General features: G+C 38.6%; 2 protein-coding genes across 4 annotated transcripts in view; one reads left to right on the top strand and one right to left on the bottom strand.

The window, feature by feature from the left end:
* The window catches only part of macrod1 (mono-ADP ribosylhydrolase 1), an 88,247-nt gene that overhangs the window by 49,278 nt on the left and 15,430 nt on the right, over positions 1-23,539 (bottom strand). The window lies entirely within an intron of this gene.
* flrt1b (fibronectin leucine rich transmembrane protein 1b) lies at positions 63-23,260 on the top strand. Its single transcript, XM_017474797.3, has 3 exons — positions 63-460; positions 14,039-14,447; positions 19,263-23,260. The coding sequence occupies exon 3, from the start codon at positions 19,350-19,352 to the stop codon at positions 21,519-21,521; it is 2,172 nt and encodes a 723-aa protein (XP_017330286.1). The 5' UTR covers positions 63-460; positions 14,039-14,447; positions 19,263-19,349; the 3' UTR covers positions 21,522-23,260.

The raw sequence follows: 23,539 nt of genomic DNA, 5'->3' as shown, positions 1-23,539 counted from the left end.
CTGTCCTCTGCATATGGGTCAAGGAGATGACTACATTTACCGTGTCCCTGCAAAATAAACTAATAACAAACCCCAATTTATGTTATAAGGGTCTCCCTTGTGCAACATGACAACCGTAGACCACTGTTTAACTTCTTCCTATTCTTTATTTTAATAACAAATCATATCGCTAAGACGCTGTCTCTAATGTTACAAATGTATTTTTTTTCTATTGGCCCACAAAACGGTTCGAGTCCGTTGAGGGGCTAGAGGGGTGGAGCGCGCGCGCGCGCGCGGAGCCGAGCGCGCCGTTTGTGTGACAGAGAGAGCAGAGCGCGAGAGGCTGTGCGCGCAGCACTCACAACCGACCGGCGCGTGCCACAAGCGTTTTAACGGCTTTTAACGGAAAGCGAGGTCGTTATTCATTAACTCCTGAGAGAACGAAGCCACAAGGAGAGAAATGCGGATGACTGAGACACAGGTAGGTAGCGTTTAGAGGGTTTTTTTTTTTTTTGTCGTCTAACGTTACCAGTTTTAACCGGCTTGTTTTCTTACTCTCAGAAACGTCTGACGAGAGGAAGCGGGATCATTTTATTACACTGTAGACGACTAAACGGGTTTGACTTGAATGAAAAAACGTTTTTTTTTTTAAAAATTCAGGCAGTGAAAATAAGGTAGTCTGATAAAATGTAAATATCGGGTATTTAAGTGTATTAAATAGTCGAGGCTAAGTAACTTACTATTATTAACTTACTAAGAGCCAAACATTCTTCTCAGACATTTTAGAGGTAACTAAGTGGACGTGTTGCCCAAATAAAAGCGTTTCGTATACGAAACATGTCGAGTTGTTTTGGTGTGTTTTGGCGTGTTACGGCGTCGGAGTCTTCCCAACCTGTTACAGAGCTATACACGCTCTGTACTTTTTCTTGTCGCTGTGGTGGTGCCTTTACTGTGTAACTTATACCTCTGAAGGTGCATATGGTGTACTGTACCTCTAATCAGATATAAAAACGTACATTAGTGGTCAACAAGATGTGTCTTAAAAATGTAAAGGCATAAAGATATACACTAAAGGTACAATAGATGTACCCATTAATGGTACCACCCTAGTGACAAAGAAAAGTACGGTTTAGTACCTTTTATTTCTGAGAGTGCACAGTGTAGTAACAACACAAACACACCTTAGGGAGCGCCTTGGTTAATAGACACTATCAATAAATGATTATTAAAATTAAAACCCTAAAATGGACGCTATAATGTATATTTAATTCCGTAGTAATGTTTAGCGTAGTGTCCTTCAGCATCTGTAGTATAAAGGAGTCATGGGTTTTGTTCAAAGCTCAAGTATCTACAGGTACTTAAAAAAGGTCGTAAAAATGAAGCCTTTTCATTTATTGATCACCTTTACAGAGATAAATACAAGCATTTGAAGGATAGACAGTGCACCAAGAACCTTACAGAGGTGTTGGGGTGAAGATGATCTGCAGATGCACATACACTGTGTGAGAGCACGTACAGATGGAAATGATCACAATGAGTGGTAGCAGGTGATGACTGCAAATACGCGAGTGTGTGTGCATGCTTGCTTTGGTTAAAAGACATGTTCAGGAAATATCCTGACTGTCAAAATGTTTTAAATTCGTAATTCACTATAATAAGATGTCTAGTGTATATTTTCTGATTTATGGTTATTGTCCCTCTGCATCTCTTGTATAAAGGAGCATACCGCTACCTGAAGACTAAACGTGCTACTGTCCCCAGGTCATTTTCCTCCTTTTTAGCAGCTAATGATCACTTTTGCGGAGATAAATATGAACATTTGAGAGGCTGACAGTGCACTTGAAAACTTACAGAGGTCCACGTTGAGCCGAGGATGATTTACAGACACATCAGATCACATACAGATGGAAATGTTCCCAATGTGTGGTGGCAGGTGACGATTGCAAAAGTGCGAGTGTGTGTGTGCGTGCATGGTGATAACGCCGCTATCTTTCATCGCTTTCCATCGTCTCTCCTCTTTCTTCCTGCCCTGTTGGTGACAGCCAGAAAACAGTGGGGTTTTTGTAGACTCGCCAGCATGAGCTTCCAGCCATGCCAGCACAGTCGGAAGAGTGTGTAACACAGTCTACTCCGCATGAAACCACTCCGTATTGGACCACGGAGAAAAACATCACACACATACGATCACATGCACACGAGCCTTCACGGACATTCACACATGTTTCTGCACTTGAGTGTCAGCTTTATTTATGTGCGTGATCTCACTGTTGTAATAAAGTGCGACTTTTGAAATACTGATTTGTCAAAGTATCAGGAATCCTTTAAACTGCTATTGTACACTACTAAGCCTTTCTACTGTGCAAATGTGATTTCTCGATTACTTGAAGCCCAATTACAGCAAATCTGCTCAACTCTATTTAAGGCAATAGTTTGAGAGAGACAGAAACTGGAGGAAATCCATACCATGCCTTTTTCTTAACACAAACATACTATGAGGTACTTCCGTTGACGTGTATATATAAACATATCTAAATCATTTTATTCTAAACCTGACCTCAACACTAGCAGACCAACAAGAAATCTTTTGCTGCTTTTTGTTTTTTGAAAAGCAGCATTTTTTAAAGAAGCACTTGAGGACCAGCCACAAGATCCCATAATTTAAAATGTAAGCCCCTCCGCTCCATTCTGAAGTCTCTGTGCACACTCTATACACACCGAAATTGGAGTACAAAAGAGACCCACTGACATTGAATGGCCTCAGTCAAGGATTTTACAGTCTTGGCCTTCATAATCTGTTCTGCGGTCAGCAGCTGCAGCTGTGTTTAATTCACACGTCGATTCTGACTGAACCGATTCTGATGTGTGCGTCACGGGTCAGTCTGCGCTCAGCAGCATGATAAAAATACTGCAGCCACAATACTGTGCGGATTACAGTGGAAATCTCTCTCTCTCACACACACAGAGAAAGAGCTGGCTTGCCTTGAAGCTGACACTTAAACAAAAGCATTTAAGGCTTGCAAAAACACACAGCTGCAGCACAAATTAAATTGCCATTATGTAGTTGGACTTTAGAGATTTTATTGAGACTCTCTGATTACACAGTGGGTTAAAACTAGAGCACATCTAGAAATCTGGACCAAAGGAGAACCTGGTCAAAATATTAATGGTTTATAATGGTTTCAAACAATTAATTAGATACAGCACTGATCCGATGCTCAGGATCAGTATTGGGCCAATACCAGCAAAAAATGGCGGACGGGATATTAAAGGGGTAAAAAAGAATGAATTAGATCCAATCCTGTAACAAATACAGCCAGAAATACCAGATAATTGCTTGTAGCGCAACAAAATGAAGCAGGTTAAAGTAATTCAAGTGTTAACAGTATCCATGTGGCCTAACGTTAGCAACAAACAGTGAGATAGTCAGCAAAGCATATGTGTGGGAGTTGCTCTCATATCAGCGGTATGGAAATACTTCACACTAAATGACCCTTTTTTGTCCTGAAAAAGATTTGATATTTTAGAGCTGTAAATTTTTTTTGTTAGGATTGATTTTAGCATATCTATACTGTATAATATTTATTTATATTTGTGTGACGTTTATGAATAGAAATAGCTGCATTTTAGCGATCTATTTTTCCTGTATATTTTTAATTAAGTTGCTTCCCTTAAAATTTCATTTTAAATCTCTGTAGTTAAAAAAAAACAATAAACGGCTGAGTATCGATATCGGCTGATACTCAAGGTTTCAGTATCGGTATCGAACTAAAAAAAAGTGGTATCATCCCATCTCTAAAATGAACCTTTATCTCCTAATGAATACTGCAGGAAGAGTGTGTGGAAATGTGTTAAAACAGAGCGGTGTCTATTACAACTGTATAAGAGCGCACACACATCTTATACAGTTCCACGCACGCGTGTGCACACACACTCTCTCTCACACACACACACACACACACACACACACACACACACACAAAGACCTCTCTAGAGAAGACTCTACTCCAGCACAACAATGAGCAGTTCTGTCTCATCTTCTGCCAGGCCGAGGTTGTCATAGACACCATGAGATGTACATCAGCCTCGTTCATTAATCAACGTGGCCATTTTATTCATTGTCACAGAGTGATTTATTTCAGTCAAATCAAATGCTCTTCTGTCGTGCACAGATTTTGGACTGTGAATGCCATTTGTGGTGGACAGTGAACAGAAAGGCAGTGTTGTTCATGAGCACGGAGAGTACTAAAGAGCAGCCGTACGACACTGAACTGCAGCTCAAAGACTTTCCTGCATTATTGCTGTTATGGAATATCCCAGACCCTATCCTATGAACTGCTTCAATGTGTTTAAATGGCTGTGGAAAAGTGAAAGCTCAAAAAAATCCTTAAGACTTCAGCACATGCAAAAGTGGTTCCTGCATGCAAATCAGCTCCTGGTCAGGGCCTTGGACATTTGTTTTTTTCACACAAAGTAGTCTTATGGCGTGACTTTGTTTTGAAAGGGTGGACAAGTTTAACTTCAACAGTATTTAGTAAATCATGTTCAGGTTTTAAGAAATGTTCCTTCAAATATAAATACTGTAGAATTAAGAATTATGGATGGACATTTTATATTGTTACAAATAACAATATAACAAAAAAAAAAAAAAGATCTAGACCTGAAGAAACTCGTCTCTGAAACTCTAAAAGGAAAATTCCAACTAATTTAACTAGAGCCCAAATACAGGGCCTCAACTTTTTCATAGTTTTACTAAACTCAAACTCTAATATGTTGTTTGTTAATATTATAAAATATACAGTATATTATTTATACATCTTCAGTAAGCTCTTTATTCTGGTTAGGGTGCAGTGTATCTGGAGAGTATCCTGGTAACACCGAGTGCAAGGCGGGAGAATTCACTCTGGATGGGACAACAGAACATAAACATGTCCACATCTTCATGTGTGAGGCAAGTTTGAGACCAGTTAATGACCAGTCCCACTGCAGAAAAATATCTCCACTCGGACACAATTATCTGGTATAGCTATAAGTATTTCCAGATGTAGCTCTGTTTAGAAATCACTATTTTACTTGATGTACAGATGCAATATCAGCTGCTTGTGTGCCGACATTCTCTGTGGATCTACACCACATGCTTATTCAAAACAAATACCTACGTAATCGTACAATCGTAGAAGCACAAATTTAACGTGTCTTGTTAAATACTCGATTAAGTAAATGAACACTAGAGGAGTTCCGGTATCAAGATGCTTAAATAATACTCATAATCCCTAATAAGCAGTATTTTACATGAAAAACACAGCCAAGGATATGTCTGAGATAATAATATTGTTTGTATTAAGTAGGGATGTGTGATATATCATAAATGTCGCATCACGATAGCTGATGTTTTTTTAATACATGATTTGTATCGCGATGTTTCATTTTGCTGATGTTGAACACACAAATTTGCGATGTAAACAATGTGTAAAGTGCATGGTTTTTTACAAATTAAAATTAATAGTACTAAAATACGTTCAAAAAGAAACAAGAGCAAAAGTTTTAATAATATTCCAAGAAAAACAATTTATCTAGCACAATAGCAATATTATCACCCTTCTTTCACGTTGAGTATTGAGATTCACTGTATAATTAATTATTGACAGATGAATGTGTCTACCACTAATAAATATGTTAATAGTAGTTTTACAAAAGCCACGGTTAGGGTTTGTTAAGGCCTGTTAAACAAGCAGTGTAATATTTTGTGGTTTTTGGTTATCCGGAAGTTATGTAAGGAATAAAATGCAACAAGGCATACTGTTATAGGAAAATAATCAATGCTGGGTTGGTGTGATGCGGCCCGACACAAAGTGATATCAATTGTTTCTATTAGCAGGATGCCCCGTAGTGCTTTATTCCTTTTCTACCTCAACAATTTGGCAACAATTAAGATTTTGCATTTATTAATAAAAGACGTCATGTTTTTTAACCGTTGTATGGCAGATGCGCCACATAATCTAATAATAAATGGATTTTTTAAAAAAGTGTTTGTTATTGATAAGGTGAAGTTTTTTATTAGGACATGTCAGTGACTACATTTACATGGACAGCAGTAATCTAATTATTAACCTTACTCTAAGTAAGATAATAATGTGATTAAGGTGTTTACATGAGTTGCTTTTAGAATATTCCTTTCATGTACCCGTTTTACATGTTATAGAACATAATTAGATTAACGGCACACATCATTACCTCCAGAATTTCACGTATCAACATACAATTCGTATTTGCTATGGCACCGTGTACAGTTTTGGGCGTTTTTATTAAATTTTTTTACAAACGCTTTAAGTGCAGTTAATTATTTGTTATGCTGTACATCCAAATAGACGACTGCTTGAAGCCGTGGGCTGCGTCCCAAACCGCATATTTAACTACTATATAGTGGCCGAGATACATGTATTTTTCCCCACTACAGGCCTATAGCAAGTAAGTATGCGGTTTGGGACGCAGCCGTACTCTCTTGTTCGCGGTAAAATATTGAGCACTGCCGTGTGTGTACGTGTCCTGTCGCAAAATGCGGTGAAAACTCCCACACAACGTTAATAATGTGATTAAGATATTTACATGTCTGTAATACACGTCCATAATGCGACTAAAACAGGAGTACTCCACATGTCTTAATTCGATTAGTGCTTACTTCGAGTATGACCTTAATCAAATTAAGGTAATTAAAAATTGCTGTTTACATGGTAGCTTCTTAATCACAGTATTGTCTTAATCAGGTTAATAGTGGATTATTGTTGTCCATGTAAACGCACTGAATGTAACCTTTATGGAAGTTTCGGAGTCAGAACTTTGTAACAGTCACAGTGTTTTGGAAATTTCCCAGCACAGGAGAGTTTTAAGGACAGAGAAGTTTACGCTTTCTAGTTTCTCTGTAAAATGACGAACTGCATTTAAAAAGACAAAAACGTATTAACTTGAAGCGAGAATCCTGATGAGATGCTGAAGAGGGAAGAGCTGTTTATATGTGTTAACAGGAACGAACATGTCTTGCGGATCTTCCACAACATTAAATGCAGCTATAAACCATTAAAATGTCGGGCAGTGGTGGCTCAGTGGTTACAGGCGCTGGGTTACTGATCAGGAAGTCAGGAGTTTAAGCCCCAGTACTGCCAAGCTACCACTGTTGGGCTCTTGGGCAAGGCCCTTAACCCTCAACTGCTCAGCTGTATAAATTAGATATTTGTAAGTCACTCTGGATAAGGGTGCCTTTCAAATGCCATAAATGTAAATGTAAAAAGTGTGAGTTCATTATTACATTTTGTAAAATCGTAATCTTTGGCAAATTGCTGTGGTATAAGCGGAGTAACACTTCGAAGTGTCTTTACACAACTTTGTGTGAATCTCAGTATGTGCATACACGCTCGCACAAGAAATTTTTCATTTGTGCTCAGTGAACTCAAACTGATACTAACTGTAATGTAGGCTGGAACACACAAATTTACATGTACCATCTCTCTCTCTCTCACAGACCGCTTGGTGACTAGTAGTTTGGCTCTAATTAAGCTATAAAAAAGTGCAAAGGCCTCCCAGAGGAAGGCTAATCATGTTCAGCTTAGTAGAGGCTGTTTGTTGAACATGGGCAGTTCCACATGATGATCTTTAAGCAGGGCACATTTACCAACTGAATTTAGGCAACTATGTTCACTGACCTAAATGCAAAAGGCAGCTTTATATAAACAGAGACATGTTGTGCTGTGTGTAAAATGGTGATCTCTAACCTTCTCCTGGAGATCTAGCTTCCTGCAGAATTTAGCTCCAGCTCTAATCCAGCTGAGTTGATCCGGCTAATCCACTCGACTGATTATCTGGAGCTGGTGTGTTGGATTAGGGACTAAAGTGAATTCTGTAGAACGGTAGATAACCAAGAAGGGATTGATGATCATCACTGGTAAGTGATGACCTATAGGGTTTCTCATTGTAAATAAGGAACAGAAAAGAATTTCAACATCTTCGCTGTAGGGACACTGTAGGCATATCTCTCTACATTGCTTAGAGTCCATGTGTTGTGCTCGTGTGTTTATCTGAGCACTTGTGTCTGCCGTTCACGAGCACTGCTGCAAAGAGAAAAAAGGTGTGTGTGCTCGCTGTACTAAAAGACAGAGCGTGGAAAGCTGTGAAGAATCCAGTGCTTAAATTGCCTGTTTATTTCCAGACACTGCATCATTTACACAGCTACAGAGAGAGCAAGTGAAGCAGAGAAAGAAAAAGGGGGAAAGTGAGTCTGAGAGCTTGGAAGGGATGAAACGTAAAAACAAACAAAACAAGGTGGAGCTATTTCTCAGCAGAGAAATAGAGTTGATTAAAATGATTAGGATCCTTGGTTTTTTGATAACCTTGGGTTTTGCTAGCAATTGTCAGTGTTCAAGCATAACGCCAATCAAAAACATTTTGAAATGGCATGCAGAAGAGACAGTAAAAATAAAAGCAGGAGATGAGTTCAAACATAATCCACCTAAAGTGACATGAATGGAGAAAAGAGGAAGAGGGGTGAAAAGACTAGAATAGGGTTGACAGGATGTGATTCCTGTTTATAGCATTTGCCAGGTCATTAGAGAGCAGGAGAGAGCGAGTGAGAGACATGGAGAGAAAGAGAGCGAGAGAGGAAGTGAAAAGAGGAAAGAAGGGAAATTGCAGGAGAGGTAAAGCATAAATTATTTGAAAAAAAAAAAAACATTGCATCAAATTTAATAGGCTGCATTTATACAGTGCTGTGTAAGGTGCGCAAATCTCAGATGTGTGTGCGTGAAAGAGGCAGAGACTGACAGAAAAGGAAGAAAGACTGAACCGAAAGCGAGTGAGAGGAAAAGGGAGTGAGCGTTTGAGGAAAAGAGATTTTGAACTGGAGATAGTCTGACAGTGTGACAATTATTCTAGGCTGAGTGTAACTGTGAGGAGATTGGATTCAGAGCCATTTGAATTGCTATATACAAGGCATCTCTCTCTCTCTCTCTCTCTCTCTCTCTCTTTTTCACACACACACACACACACCTGTGTACAGATAGGACAAGTGCTTACTTCTTTTGATTTATGTCCAACAAAACTGCTCCTGCATTTTTAAACATAGATACCTGCCTACATTAATCATATTACAGTGTAAAAGAACAGACACACATTTTACATCAGAACTTATAACAGGCTGTCTAAATGAAATTATTAGACTATTAGTTATACCAGTCATCTTCAAGTAAAAAAAAAAGGTTGTATATTAAAACAGGAACATGATTTGTGGCTTTGATATTTCATAATTAGCAATCGATTGCTCTACTGTTGAGTCTAGCTAAAGTCTGTAAACAGCTGAAGTTATATTTTTATTGATTTGTGCATTCAGTTATGAAATCCCTGTTTGTGTGTGAACTACGTATTTGGTTGTATACTATATGGGGAATAATTATTTATATTTATTCATATTATATAAATTGTGTGTATATTTAGCATTTCAAAGGTCTGTTAATTAATGTAACAAATGAGGAGTACAATTTTCATTCAAGGCATTAATGAATACAGGCGTATAATGCAGAAAATGAAAGAAAAACCTGTTGGCTTAATAATAAAATGATAATCATGATTTTGTGATCAAGCTGAAATAGTAGTGATTATCTTTTTAGCAGCTCTATCATGTACATCGCTATATTTGAGCAGCACCTTATTTTTGTCCAAATGTTGTGAGGCAGTGCTCATATTTATCTACCGTTTCTATTACTAAAGCAGACCTCAGGGTTCAGCTGGAGGTGAAATAAAAATAATATGCACCAGATGAAGCATACAAGGTGTGTGTGTGTGTGTGTGTGTGTGTGTGTGTGTGTGTGTGTGTGTGTGTGTGTGTGTGTGCGCGTGCGTGCAGTTGTCTCTATATTTCACTAACACACACTTCATATAGTTCTCTCCTGGAATTCTGGAATATAAATTTGAAAGTAAAGTAAGTCTCCAGCAGGAATCTTTCTGACTGCAGGTACTACAGACAAATCTACTCCCAAAATGCCACACAGTGAAGTATGCATTAAACCTCCTAGCAGGATGTTTTTCAGAGCTAAATTACAACCAGTGAGAGCCCACACATAGAGATAAATACAACAGGTCTGTTATGAAAAGACTGGAGATCAAAATCAAGCACAGTATGAAAAAAGAACAGTCTGGTCCCACCTGCTTCAACAAATCAAACATAACTTTGTTTGAGTTTAGCCAAACTGCTAAAAGCAACACGAAAAATGTCAAGCCGGCAGCAACTAGAACAGGCAACAGAGAAATCAATCCTAAGAATCAACCTTGTTATGAAAGAGAATGTAAATGTCTTGTCCATCACGTTTAGAGCCAATAATGTGATCATCCTTAAAGGCACCGCAGGCTTCAGTTTTTGTTTCATTTCACATACTACTATATCAAGCAAGGCTCAAATTCAAGGGAGCCAATTTAATAAATAAATAAATAAAACAAGGAAGGAAAAAGAATCAGTGTGTGTAGTACTTGTGTGTATACAGGATGGTGGAGAGAGAGAGAGAGAGAGAGAGAGAGAGAGAGAGAGAATATTCAAAAGAGGAGTTTGAAGAAGACTACTGTTTAGAAAATGGCATGATGGAAAATCCCCTAAATATGGTATCTCTGCTCTCTCTATCCTGTTTACCCTTTACCCTCAACTCTCCTGTTCTCTCCTTCCCTGTCCTCCTCCACTGCCCTTCTCTCTCTCTCTCTCCCTCTCCCTGTCTGTGGTTGTTCATGCTAAAAAGGCTGCTGTGTGCGGCTCCGCGTTGAGAGGCTGGTCACATCCTTCTGTGTCTGTACATCTCCCACAGATTTTCCCTCCCATTGCCGAGTTATTCTTGATTACCTTTAGTTAATTATCATCAGATCATATACACACACACACACACACACACACACACACACACACAAATTACTATTCAGAGCCACAGGCAGTTTAAGATCTGTGCTGTCACCAGGCCGGAAGGGGGAAAAAAAAGCTTGGTTTCAAGACGCCTCTCATCAAGGTATTTTGTGAAGAATACCTGGCCAAACACTTTGGTGTAGTAATTACATTCTTTCGCCTTCTTCTGAATGGTACATAATTAGACCGAACCCTGAGGACAGGTTTGATATAGAAACTCCGAAGCCTCATTAGTTCATGGTTCTGATTTAGAGGATTTCATCAGGGTGTTTCAGATTTGAGAAATGTGACAGTGATATTAGTGGCAAAAAAAATATCTTAAACAGTCCAGAGGCCACCACGCTACCATCACTGTGTCCATCTCTGAAGCAGGACTGGGAGACAGATAGATGCGCCCACCCACACACACACAAAGTCTGGCCCACTACCCCCAATACATACGCACTATATCTACAGTACCAGAGCCTGAGGGATACACTGTAAATAATGTTGTGTTTTATTACTATTCTCATGTGCTACTAATCAGATATGAACACACACTACTCTGTCTGTTTACACTGTTCACATAGGTCTGTATGACAACACCATTTATCAAGTCCTGCCCTGAATTAATAATGAACTAGATCTACTGCAGAATAATTATTTAATGATGTACTTTAGTAATATTTTATGACAAAGCAGTGTGAGGGATCATTAAGATTTCATGTTCCTTCATGAACTTAAGACAAAGAGTGTGCAAGCGTGTGTGTGTGTGTATGTGGTGAATTCAAGCTCTGTGTTGGGATTACACCCTGCTTGGCCTAATGGTAATTTTTGCCTACAAATTTCATTGCAAAAGATTCATCAATCTTCCTTCTTCCCTTTCCTTCTCCATCTGGCGCTCCCTCACTTTCACTCTCTCACTCCCTCAGTCACTAAATGAGAAACTGAAAGGCAGAGATGGGGAGGGTTACGTGCACAGGTTGGTTAAATGGTTTCCACACACACACCTTTTCCATTTACAATTTTCTAGAGAATAGTTTTCACTACTGAGAGTGAACAAAGCTTTATTATATGGCCCTGTCCCAAATGGTGCTGTAAGCCCTGAGGTTCTCTTCCAAGTCCACACTTTGGTGATGTCATTGAAGTGTGGACAAGTGTACAAGTAATCAAGCACACAAGGGAAAATCTGGGACAGTCCCCAAGACCTCATTACAATTTGGTGGTGTTCACCATGGCTCACCATTCGGTGATACCAATAGAGAGTACACAGTGATTATTTAAATGCTAATATACAAAACATTAAAAAATGGTTATGTCCAGTTCATTTTTAAACTTCATTTTCCATTTGGGGATGAACAAAGTTCATAAGCCCTTCAACAAAGAGGCAAATTGCATAAGACCACAATGACAAACTTTAACGATATACCATAGCAAAATAAGCTGCATGCTGCATCTCCAAATAAAACGATGTATAGGCTATAAACACTCAGTTTAATGAGTTATTTTACCTGATTTGTTTCACATAAGCTGTTTCACTAATCCTTGTTATACCAAATTATATTACACTAATCCACCAAAGTATATTAATGATGAAATTCACTTTAGGACTAACTTTATTTGTATATCTTTCTTCACATTGTTGGCTTGAATATTGCTGTGTGCACCAAGCCTTGCTCTCAAAAAATCCAGCTACAGTAATTGCAAAGGGTTTTGGGTAATAGATTGGTGCTGAGACTGCGGTTAAGTCCGGTTCAATACACAATTCTCCAAAAGGTGCAATAAATGCACACAGTGGGCACACCTGAGCATGCTTTTGAAGTCTAAAATGAGAAACGGGACACCTTACAACAAGCGCAAACAAGGACTGTGAGGCCATGCACCAGGGCCCAAGTATATAAAATATTGCCTGCTGCCATTAACAGCAGTAAGCATGGAGTAATACAAGCTGAATGCAGTGACACTCTCATGTAGGTACATACAATCAGGCTCAGAGTCAGAGCAGCAGCAGCAGCTGTGACCAACTTCCATCAAATCTGATCATCACATTCTAGCAACACTATCACTATCTCTTAATAAAAGGGATGTAGAGGGGGCAAGCTTTAACGAAAGAGAGAATAAGCACAAAAAGATGTGAGAAAGGCAGAAGAGAGACTAGAAGTGTAGGGCAGAGTATAATGAGTAGAAAAAAGGAATGCAAAACAGTAAGCTCTGAGCTCAGGACAGCAGGAAATGCATCTCAGATTTAGAAGTTTATCAATTTTTGATATCCATTTATATCTATCTATGAATCTATCAATATCAATCTATCGTTCTGCTCCTCCTCTGTGCACCAACAACCAGCATGTGTTCACTAAAAATCCCCAAATCCATAATTGATTTTAATTAACCCACACATTCCTTATTACTACAGTGAATCATTCTATTTGAATTAACTCTGAGATGGAAATGTACCGTCTCCCCACGCAGGTCAGTACAGCTCTCCAGTGATGCATTTCCACCTGGCTCGCTCTGTATTGCCCACAATGTGTCCTGTATGTCAGGAATATTGTTTTTGAACACTGCATCTCTGATTGATGTGTATAAGATCCATTAGATTGGGAGTCAATGGGCCCTGGGAGAGACTTTAAAAAATACAAACTCTTCCACAACAAAGCCACATGTTAGGATTGGGAAATACATCATAGTGTTGCAATGAAAGATAATAGTCACCAGTGTAAAACTCAGGGTCCCGTAATGGCCATTGTGGTAAACATGAACACAAAACAATCAAATATCTACAAACTACAACTTTAGACTCATGCCATGAAATTACTGAGGCATCTGTAAATGTTATGAAGGAAAGCAAGTCTTTTGTTTTGCTGTTGCATAATGAGGCAAACTGTGTGGCGATAATAACTGCATAATGCCATCCAGTTCTTCAGCCCTGTCAGCAAAGTGACCCAGTTAGTATCAATTTTGTGTTTGGGCTGTAGCTTAGAGCCATCTGTAAAAGAGATTTTCCACTTAATTCTGTATGCTGAATTCCTTTCACTCCCAAGTTTTCAAAGCTGCCATTTTGTCAAGACTTTTTTCCGAGGATGTGGGGATTTGAAAACACTGCAGTTAGAATATAAATGCATTCATTCACCGTTGTGACTTCTGTGTTCCCAACAGGTGATGGCGTCTCAAAAGTGATGCAAGCAGCAGTTCCATCCATCACCATGTGATATACAATCAGAATTATGACAACGCCTCTGGATGAACTGAGACTTCAACTCAAAACGTCAGCTACAAGTTCTTTTGATTTTGGGTGTGGTGACAAACAGTGACTGCTTTGACTTTTTAAGACTGGAATTTTTTTTTCTGGATGGAGTTACCCTTGTCTCTGTGCCTATATTTGACAAGAATCCTACCAGTAATGGCTGTGAGGGCCATCATTCACTGAAGTAACTGGAAATCCAACAAGACTGAAGGTTATTGAACAGTCTGATCCATCCGCAGTGGTACACACACAGACACTCACTCACGCGCTACATCTAAGGAAAAAACAGTAAAAAAAGTACCACCAAATTCACTCAAGAAGGTAAGATATATTTTTCATGTGACTATAACAGTTTTGTATGTGACTATTACAATTTTAGTCTTTTAGATAGAATGTTACATAAAACAAGATGAAATTGCTGGAACAGTCATTTAAGACCTGAAACAGTAGAGGACAAAGACCTATGAACAATTCAAGACAACGTAACCGCTAATATTTTATATATTAAAACAAAAACAAATAAGTAGAAAAGAGAACATTAAAAAATACTACAGACATCTGTAGAGATAGGGGGGGGAAAGGGCCAGTTAAGAAAATGACCAGTGATTAAACCATTTAAATGTAGGGAAAAAGGAAATGAGCTGGAAATAAAGGTGGATAAGCAAGAGTGTAACTGTGCTATTGTGTTTGCATTTGTGAACTGTATTCATTAAGAATATGGAGTACAATATCTGTCTACAAAGCCGTGATTGCAATGTTAAATAACACGCACACATACACGGCATACGTGTGTCTTTCTCTCTCTCTCTCTACATATATATATATATATATATATATATATATATATATATATATATATATATATACATACACACACACACACACATATTCCAAAAGATGGTAACTAATTCATCCTCTGTTCATCCTCCTGCTCAAACACAAAGACATGAGCCAGGAGAGAAGACAGTTGATTTTACTCTAAAAATATCCACATGTATACACACTAAGCAAACAATTAAATATGACATTTAAATTGCTCCCCATTTTCTGCAAAAGTACCTCTTTTTATGACCAGTGACAGTCATAAATGGTGAATGTTCTTTATGTACTGCTTCATTTTTAAGTGGCAATGATGTCTCTGGAGCTGATTTGAAGAAAATTAATTTTCTAAATATAAAAGAAAATCGATTTGTTTGGTAAATCAGTTTCTTTAAAAGACCTCCCTTACACCTGTTACGAATTGCCGTCAATAAGCATAGCAAACAATATGCAAAATTATTTCTCACTACTAATCTTACTCTTCACCTATCTGTGAAAACCAACTCAATCAGTTTTGCATGTGAGCTAGCTCTGTTCAAGGGCTTGTTTTGCATGCAGTTGCTGCCTGAGGCAACAATGTGTGCAGCCGAGGGGCAGCTAACCAACTCCCATCTGGCCTGGCCAACAACACAAACAAGCCCGACTGCTCCCCCACGAGAGAGCAGGCAGCAAAAAAGAATGAGGCCCCAGCAGAAAACTCACACACCTTTGCGCTCAAAACATGTAAGAATACAAACAGGTGTTGTGTCACTTTTGTGGCAGCAAACTTCCAGCAAAACCTGTGATAAGGCTTTGACACAGGCTGAATTTGGATCAAGGCTATTGTTGATCTCAAACTTAGTTCCACTCATTAAATGATAAACTGTTTATAAATTAATTGACAAATTAATGAATCAATAAATTAAGAAATGATCAATTATGCACACATTTGGACATTAACTAGCTAAAGAAAACCAGAAATAAATTAGTTTTAAAAAATGAACTTAACAAAAGCTGATGAATAAAAATTATGATATAACTTATTTATTTACTTTTATTTATTTTTATTTAATGGTTTTCTATTGTTCTTATGTATTTGATTACAAAGTGGTTGCTAATCACATTTTTGTTTGTTTTTTTACGTTTTCAGTTACATGATTTTCAGTTATTTATCAATTGTACAAGGACAGAGGACCTGTACTGCTGTCAATCATTTCACTACAGAAGTGTTTACAAAGGCTGTCATTGGTGAAGGCTAGTTGAATTTACAGCTTTTCATTATCAATCAATTCTGACTTAGTTCAGACAAGCAGAATGTTGGCTTTAAAGACTAAAATTTAAAACAGTAAAAAATAAGTAAGGCTAAAGCTGTACAGTCACTTCATGACTGAAACAGATTTCAAAAAATGGTGAGGATCTCACATGTGAACTTACAGAATTCAATTTACAGAATTAGTTTATGTCTTAAGGGTCCACATAGTAGAGGATCAGACATAAATAGGTCTTTTAAGCAACGTATAGACAACAAAAATCAACAAAATCCCAAATTGCAATCTGGTAATCACGTAATGGAAAATGACATATTGGTCATCAAACTTATATACGGTTAAATCTGACTGTAAACTGAGCATACACAAATTCCACCAGCAGTTTCCTTATTTATGAGTTTCATTTTTGGCTTATCTGTGCAATAAAACGCATACATGGTCGGAATGCATGTAATATCAATATCATCATTAAGTATACTGAGTGTAACAATAAAACCTTAAAAATAACAATTACCAAATAATGATAATCACAAAACAGACACAGGAACTGTGCACTAAAATATAGCTAATGGGATTTAGTGTCAACATGTAAGTTGTAATCGTGAATAAGAATGATCAGTCCTGGAGCTTTATCGCATTTTGTTACAATTGTTTCTTTGTCAACGGCTATTGCCAATGTCAGTCATCCAAGATCGACTTATTTACCACTTTTACACCACCTGATCAGCTGTTGAAATTAGCTTCCGATTTGGTCAATTTGTCAGAAAAATCCTGTTGTGTACAACCAGTTTAACCTAAGATCAGCCAACTGGTGATACGCCTACACACCTCCCTTTTTCTTCTGCATATTATCTGTGAAATGATTATCTGTGAAAAGCATTTGACAAGTAAATAAAGAATTAATTTATGTCTTGGTTATTAAATGATGAAAAAAATCATTTATTTTCTCACTGTATTTTTTTTTTTTTTTTACCATTTACATATTGCTTTACTGATTATCCATCACATATTACATTTCTCAAGGCATTCATTAACTCATGGTTTGTCAAAAAAAATGTTAGCAACAGATCCACTGATTAATGAGCCACCAGTAATCAAGAGGTTATAGAGGTGCAAACTGTTGTACAATATTTTTTCTGTTTATTTAATTTTATTGTCGTCAAGTGCCTTCCTTAAATGACCAGATATCAGTCATGGTGAAAGTGCAATTGAATCTCCACTTTCCTGAAACAGTTTTCGCATGTTTGTTATAGGCAGGCAGGAATGTTGTCACTGGTGTCTTAAATACAAAAAATAGTTTCTGTGACTGTCACTTTTCCTGGCCACATTTTCATCTTAATTTCCATCTTAACTGCAAGTGCTATTCCCTCCCCATTTCCCTTTATCTTTCTTAGGGAGACCAGGATGTGTCTTTGAATAATTCAACTTATTTTGGAAACAATTACTGCTGAGAAACAGTTTCTAAAGACTGGCATAATTTGTATCAAACATCTGTGGTTTCCCCCTAAATCCCAAATGCAAATTAAGCTGCAAATTAAAGTTGCCATGGAATGCAGTTTGGATTTTTCAAATGTCAGACTAAATTTAAACTGATTTTTTCTTTATACAGTTGCAATCAAAATTATTCAACCCTCATTGCAAATCAGGTTTATTGTCAAAATGTACAGACTTTCAGCTGTTTGCGATGAACAAATCAAACAAATGCAATTGAAATAGATCAACACAACAAATGCTTCAAGTGGTTTCCCCAAATTTAACTGAAAATGCAACTTATTATGATTTCTCCAGTTTCAAAATTATTCAACCCCTTCATGGCAAGCTACTTTAGTACTTAGTGGAGCACCTTCCTGCTGTTATGACCTGCTGCATACGAGATGCATAGCTTCTGGCAGCGTTCCTGAGGAATCTTAGCCCATTACTCATGAGCAACGGCCTCCAGTTCAGTAATATTCTTGGGTTTGTATGCTGCAACCGCCTTCTTCAAATCCCACCAGACATTTTCTATGGGGTTCAAGTCAGGTGACTGTGATGGCCCTGTAGAATCTTTCAGTACGATTTCTGCAACCAAGCCTTGGTGGAATTTGAGGTATGCTTGGGATCCTTGTCCTGTTGGAATGTCCAGTGACGCCCAAGCTTCAGCTTCCTCACAGATGGCATGATGGTTTCTCCTAGGATTTCCTGATACTTCAATGAATCCATCTTGCCTTCCACACGCTGCAGGTTTCCAGTGCCAGAGGATGCAAAGCAGCCCCAGAGCATCACCGAGCCACCACCATTCTGGTTTTGTTTCATCGCTCCATAAAACAGAATCCCAAAACTTCTGGGGCTTATTTATATGATTTTGAGCCGACCTTTCTTGTGCTTTTGAGTCATTAGTGGTGTACGTCTTGGAGTTTTGGCATGGAAACCTTCTGCGTTTAGTACGCGCCTTACTGTGCTCACTGAAACCTCAGTGCCTGTTGCCACCAAGTCTTGCTGCAGGGCTTTTGCAATCACTCGAGGGTTTTTCACAACCTGCCTTCTCAGAAATCTGGTTGCAGCCTTTGATTACTTTCTTTTTCTGCCTTGTCCAGGTATTTCATACATTTTTTCCCCTAGCCAGTTCAGGTATTTCATGTGTTCCAGCTCAAGCACACCTTGTGCAACTAATGAAGCCCTTGATTAGTTGCATCAGGTGTGATTTGATACAACACCTGTTTTGCATATTTGTGCTGTTGTGAGGGATTTTATTCAGGGGGTTGAATAATTATGAGACGAGAAATCATTATAAGTTGCATTTTCAGTCGAATTTGGGGAAACCACTTGAAGTATTCATTGTGTTGAACTATTTCAATTGCTTTTGTTTGATTTGTTCATTGCAAATAGCTGACAATAAATCTGATTTACAATGGGGGTTGAATAATTTTGATTGCAACTGTATGTATTCATAAAACAAAAAGGTAATGAAAATGTGCAAGAGTTATTAAAGTAGTGTACAATTCAGTGATACAAGGTGGGTCTACAGTAGTGTAACTGAAGCTGTCACTAACATCTGTAGAGTTTGTTCACCTTTCTCTTTATTTTTTCACAGGTCCAAAAAGTGGCAGCAGGAAAAAAAAGTTCCACTCCAATTCCCACCACTAGCAGAGTTGAGCAGTTTGCAGGATATTGAAAGACCATGGCAACTGAAAGTGTGATTGAGCTCAGGGACTGGCTGTTCCTGCTTCTCCTTTGCCTGACTTTATTGGTGGAAGTGCTGGAATTTGCAGCAGCAACAGCTGCCATCACCGAGGCAGCACTTGGGGAGGCAGAGCTTCAGGGTGATGTTCCATGTCCATCAGCATGTAGATGTGATGATGGCTTTATTTACTGCAATGACCGTGGACTGAGCATCATACCACCTTTACCGTTAACAGCAGCTGTGCTCTATTTACAAAATAATCGTATTGATAATGCTGGCCTACCAACCTCCTTAGAACGGCGAATGACTGTTCAAGTAGTTTATCTCTATGACAATGAACTTGATGACTTTCCAACACATCTGCCTCCATCACTACGTGAACTCCACCTTCAGGACAACAACATACGAACTTTGCCTCGTGCAGCTCTCGCACGTTTACCCTTGCTGGAGAAGCTCCACATGGATGATAATTCAATTTCTACCGTAAGCATTGAAGACAAAGCCTTTGCAAATAATCCCAGACTACGACTTCTTTTCTTGTCACGCAACCACCTTTCAAGTATACCATCAGGGTTGCCATCATCACTAGAGGAGCTCAGATTAGATGACAATCGAATTTCTACAATTCCAACACATGCATTCAGGGGACTTACCTCACTAAGACGTCTTTTTCTCGACGGGAACTTGTTGGCAAATCAACGTATAGCCGATGACACATTTTCACGACTGTCTAATTTAACAGAGCTCTCTCTGGTACGCAACTCTCTTCAGTCACCACCTTTAAACCTACCTAGCATGCACCTTCTTCGACTATACCTACAGGAAAATGCTATGACTCACATGCCAAGAGGTTCACTGGATGGTATGCACAGGCTGCAGAAGCTTGATTTGTCAGGCAACAACCTTACAACCCTTCCTAGGGGTTTGTTCAGGGACTTGGACAGCATCTCACAGCTACTTCTGCGTGGTAATCCCTGGTATTGTGGCTGCAACCTACGCTGGCTCCACGATTGGTTGCATGTCCGAGGTTCGTCAGTAACAGTAAGGGGTCTAACATGCCATGGACCAGAAAAAGTCAGGGGCAAATCACTTAGGGACCTCACAAGTCAAATGGAGCAATGTGAGGCAGCTGTAGATGGACCTGGAGGAGTTGGAGGAGTTGCAGGAGCAGGGGGAGCTGATGGACCTAAAAGAGATAAAGGGGATTCTCCAACTGAAACCCCAACCACAACAACCCTCACACTTCCCCAGGGTTCTCTCTTCACACTCAAGTCCAGGCGACCCATACACAGATACCCTGACTTGAGACAGGACAATTCTGCAGAGGGGGAAAGTGAGGATGTTGGCAAAACTTTGTTGATCAGTGTAAAGCCTTTAACTCCAGAGACAGCCCATATTACGTGGCAGGCTGCTCAACCAGCCTCAGCATTCAGGCTATCCTGGTTAAGACTAAGCAGTAACCCAGCCATGGGATCTATTACAGAGACACTCGTCCCTGGAGACCGCCGAGAGTATTTACTCACCCAGTTACAACCACGGTCAAGTTATATTATCTGTGTGGTGCCTCTTGTTGTCAGTAAAGGAAGAAGGACACCATTTACAGGAACAGGGGGGTTGAATTTGAACACTGACTCAGAGCATGAACACCCTGCTTGTGCCAGAACAGAGACAGCAGATCTTCAGATTCAGCCTAGTGCTGACCAAGGTCAGGGTGATCAAGGTACAGATGAATTAACTGTCTTACCCCTTGCAGGGATTATAGGAGGGGTGACTGCATGTGTTTCCCTGTTCTTAATTTTTGGGATTTTCTGCTGGTATGGACATCGGGCAGGATATCTTACAGCTGATGATCATACTGTCTATGCGCGTGATGTTGCGTCCCGTAGTGCTGTCAAGCATTATGATGACTATGTAGAATCTGGTACCATTAAGGACACGTCGATCTTAGAGATCGGAACACCTGGTTTCCAGATGACACCACTGGCGGCCCAACAGCCCCTACAGCCAAAGGCAAAAGTTGAGGACATGACATACATTCATACAATTTTCCCCTCAAATAATACAACCCTTTACAGGAGCACCCTAAACCACACAGCAAATCCAAGCTATGGAACCAACCGTGGATACAGAGAAGGTGGAATACCAGATATAGATTATGCTTATACGTGATAGTCTATTTAATGTCCCCTATCTTTTCTGGCCACTATCTTTAAGACAAAGTAGCTGAGTAGGGCTTTGTTCATTGTCTTAGGTTCCAAAGTAGGGGTGTGCCAACTCTGAAGTAGTCTATATGTCATCTATATCCATAATAATCTCATAACTTTAAAATGTGTGTTTTAAACATATCAAATTAAACAGTTAATTAACAGTTACATAAACAGTTTGTAGAAACAGTCCATGAAATCCAAATTGTCTGCAAATCCAGTGAAACCACTGAAAACCAAATTGTGTCCCAAACCATTCAAGGTAGATGCAAAACCAGTGCATCGTCCGAGAGGCTTTTAATATTTTCATTGATTTATTAGGGTTATGCTACTTGTCCCATCCTAACCACATAATTTATATGAAACATGATTACCAAAAGGCCTCATTTTCATATACATAGTCATAAAACAGGTTTTCAAATGGCACACCCCTAGTCCAATGTACCCTTTGTGCCTCCTTTGGTCTGTTTCCAGTCTATCTGTAAACCGTTACAATTTGGGACGATGATTCCCTTGGGGGAAAAAATAATCCAGAACAACATATAAGTGCCAGAGATACCAGCCTTGGTATTGATTTTATTTAACGTTGAAGGTTTTGGGAACTTTTATATTTTTTTCATACCTGTTTATTTCCTTGAGCTAAGTCATGTTAAAGGACCATAACAGTAGCATTAAGATAATGTTATCCTGAGGAACCAGGTGTGTATAGTTATAACGTTACTACCTGTACTGTGTATGAGCAAAGGAAAATGGGTGCCTTTCATTTGTTGTCAACATCTGCTATGACAAAAACAACAAAAACAATGTTTTTTGTTTGTAATTCAGATTATAGGTTCTTACTATTCCCATTACCTCTGTCTCTCTTTTGATTTTCTCTGGTATTGTATTTTTTTTCCATGTTGTGAAATGACTTTGTTCCTGGCTCAGAACGCTGACAGGGGTGATAACGGTTTGACAGTTTATTGGTTTATTTCTTTTTATTGAGAAAATCTGAAGGGTAGGGGGTGCCAGGAAAACAGCAAAACAAGAGGTTATGGTTATGTTATTAAAAATGCAGTTATTTTCTAAACGGACATCCAATATTCAAAACCAGACCTAAAAAGAAGCTAGTTGAGATGTTCAAAAGGGGGAAGAAGCCTATTCAAAGACAATCATGCAAGTTAAGACATCTCTCTCAAACTGACAGGCTGACACAGATAAAGCAGTCAATTTGCTACTAACTTAATCCAAGCTAATGGGAAGGGGATATCGATACAGATCCACTGTCTGAAGAATAACATGAGCACTTAATCCAATAAAGGCCATGAAAAGTGGTCAGTGGACATTTCCATGACTCTAACTATGTTACCATGAAGAACTGCTAGAAATATCCATTCATGCCCTTAAGGTACTGACAACAGAAATCAGGGACAAATATAAAAATAACAGCTACAACACTGTGGACCTCTTCAACTTTTGTATAAGTAATGGGGTGTGGTATAGAACACAGTCTTTCTTTTTGAATGGCTCAGGAGACTCTTTTACCCAAATTATTAGTAGAAACTGGGAGCACTGCTTGTAAAGCTGGAGTGTTAGAAATGTCAGCAGAATAGTATATAGTCCCTTTAATTTTCCTGCCTTATATGATGCGTTTTGAAATATCTGAACAAATAGCAAATCTGTCACTTTTTCTCTGCAGTAAATAATAAACAGCTTGTTTTTTCCCATCAGTATAAATATATATATGTGTATATATATATATATATATGTATATATATATGTATATATGTATATATATATATATATATATATATATATATATATATATATATATATATATACACACACACACATAAAAATTAAAAGAGTTGTGCTGAACAGCATTTCAGTGTTTAGTTTGGGTTTTACAAGAATACATAAAAAGGACAACATATTGGGATTTTTTTTCATTATTATTTGTCAAATATAAAATCACATCATACACAAATCATGGGTAGGTCCTCA

The sequence above is a fragment of the Ictalurus punctatus genome, chromosome 8 (assembly GCF_001660625.3).
Source record: "Ictalurus punctatus breed USDA103 chromosome 8, Coco_2.0, whole genome shotgun sequence".
NCBI lineage: Eukaryota > Metazoa > Chordata > Actinopteri > Siluriformes > Ictaluridae > Ictalurus > Ictalurus punctatus.
The sequence above is the reverse complement of the archived record's forward strand: the minus strand, read 5'-3'. Positions and strand labels throughout refer to the sequence as shown.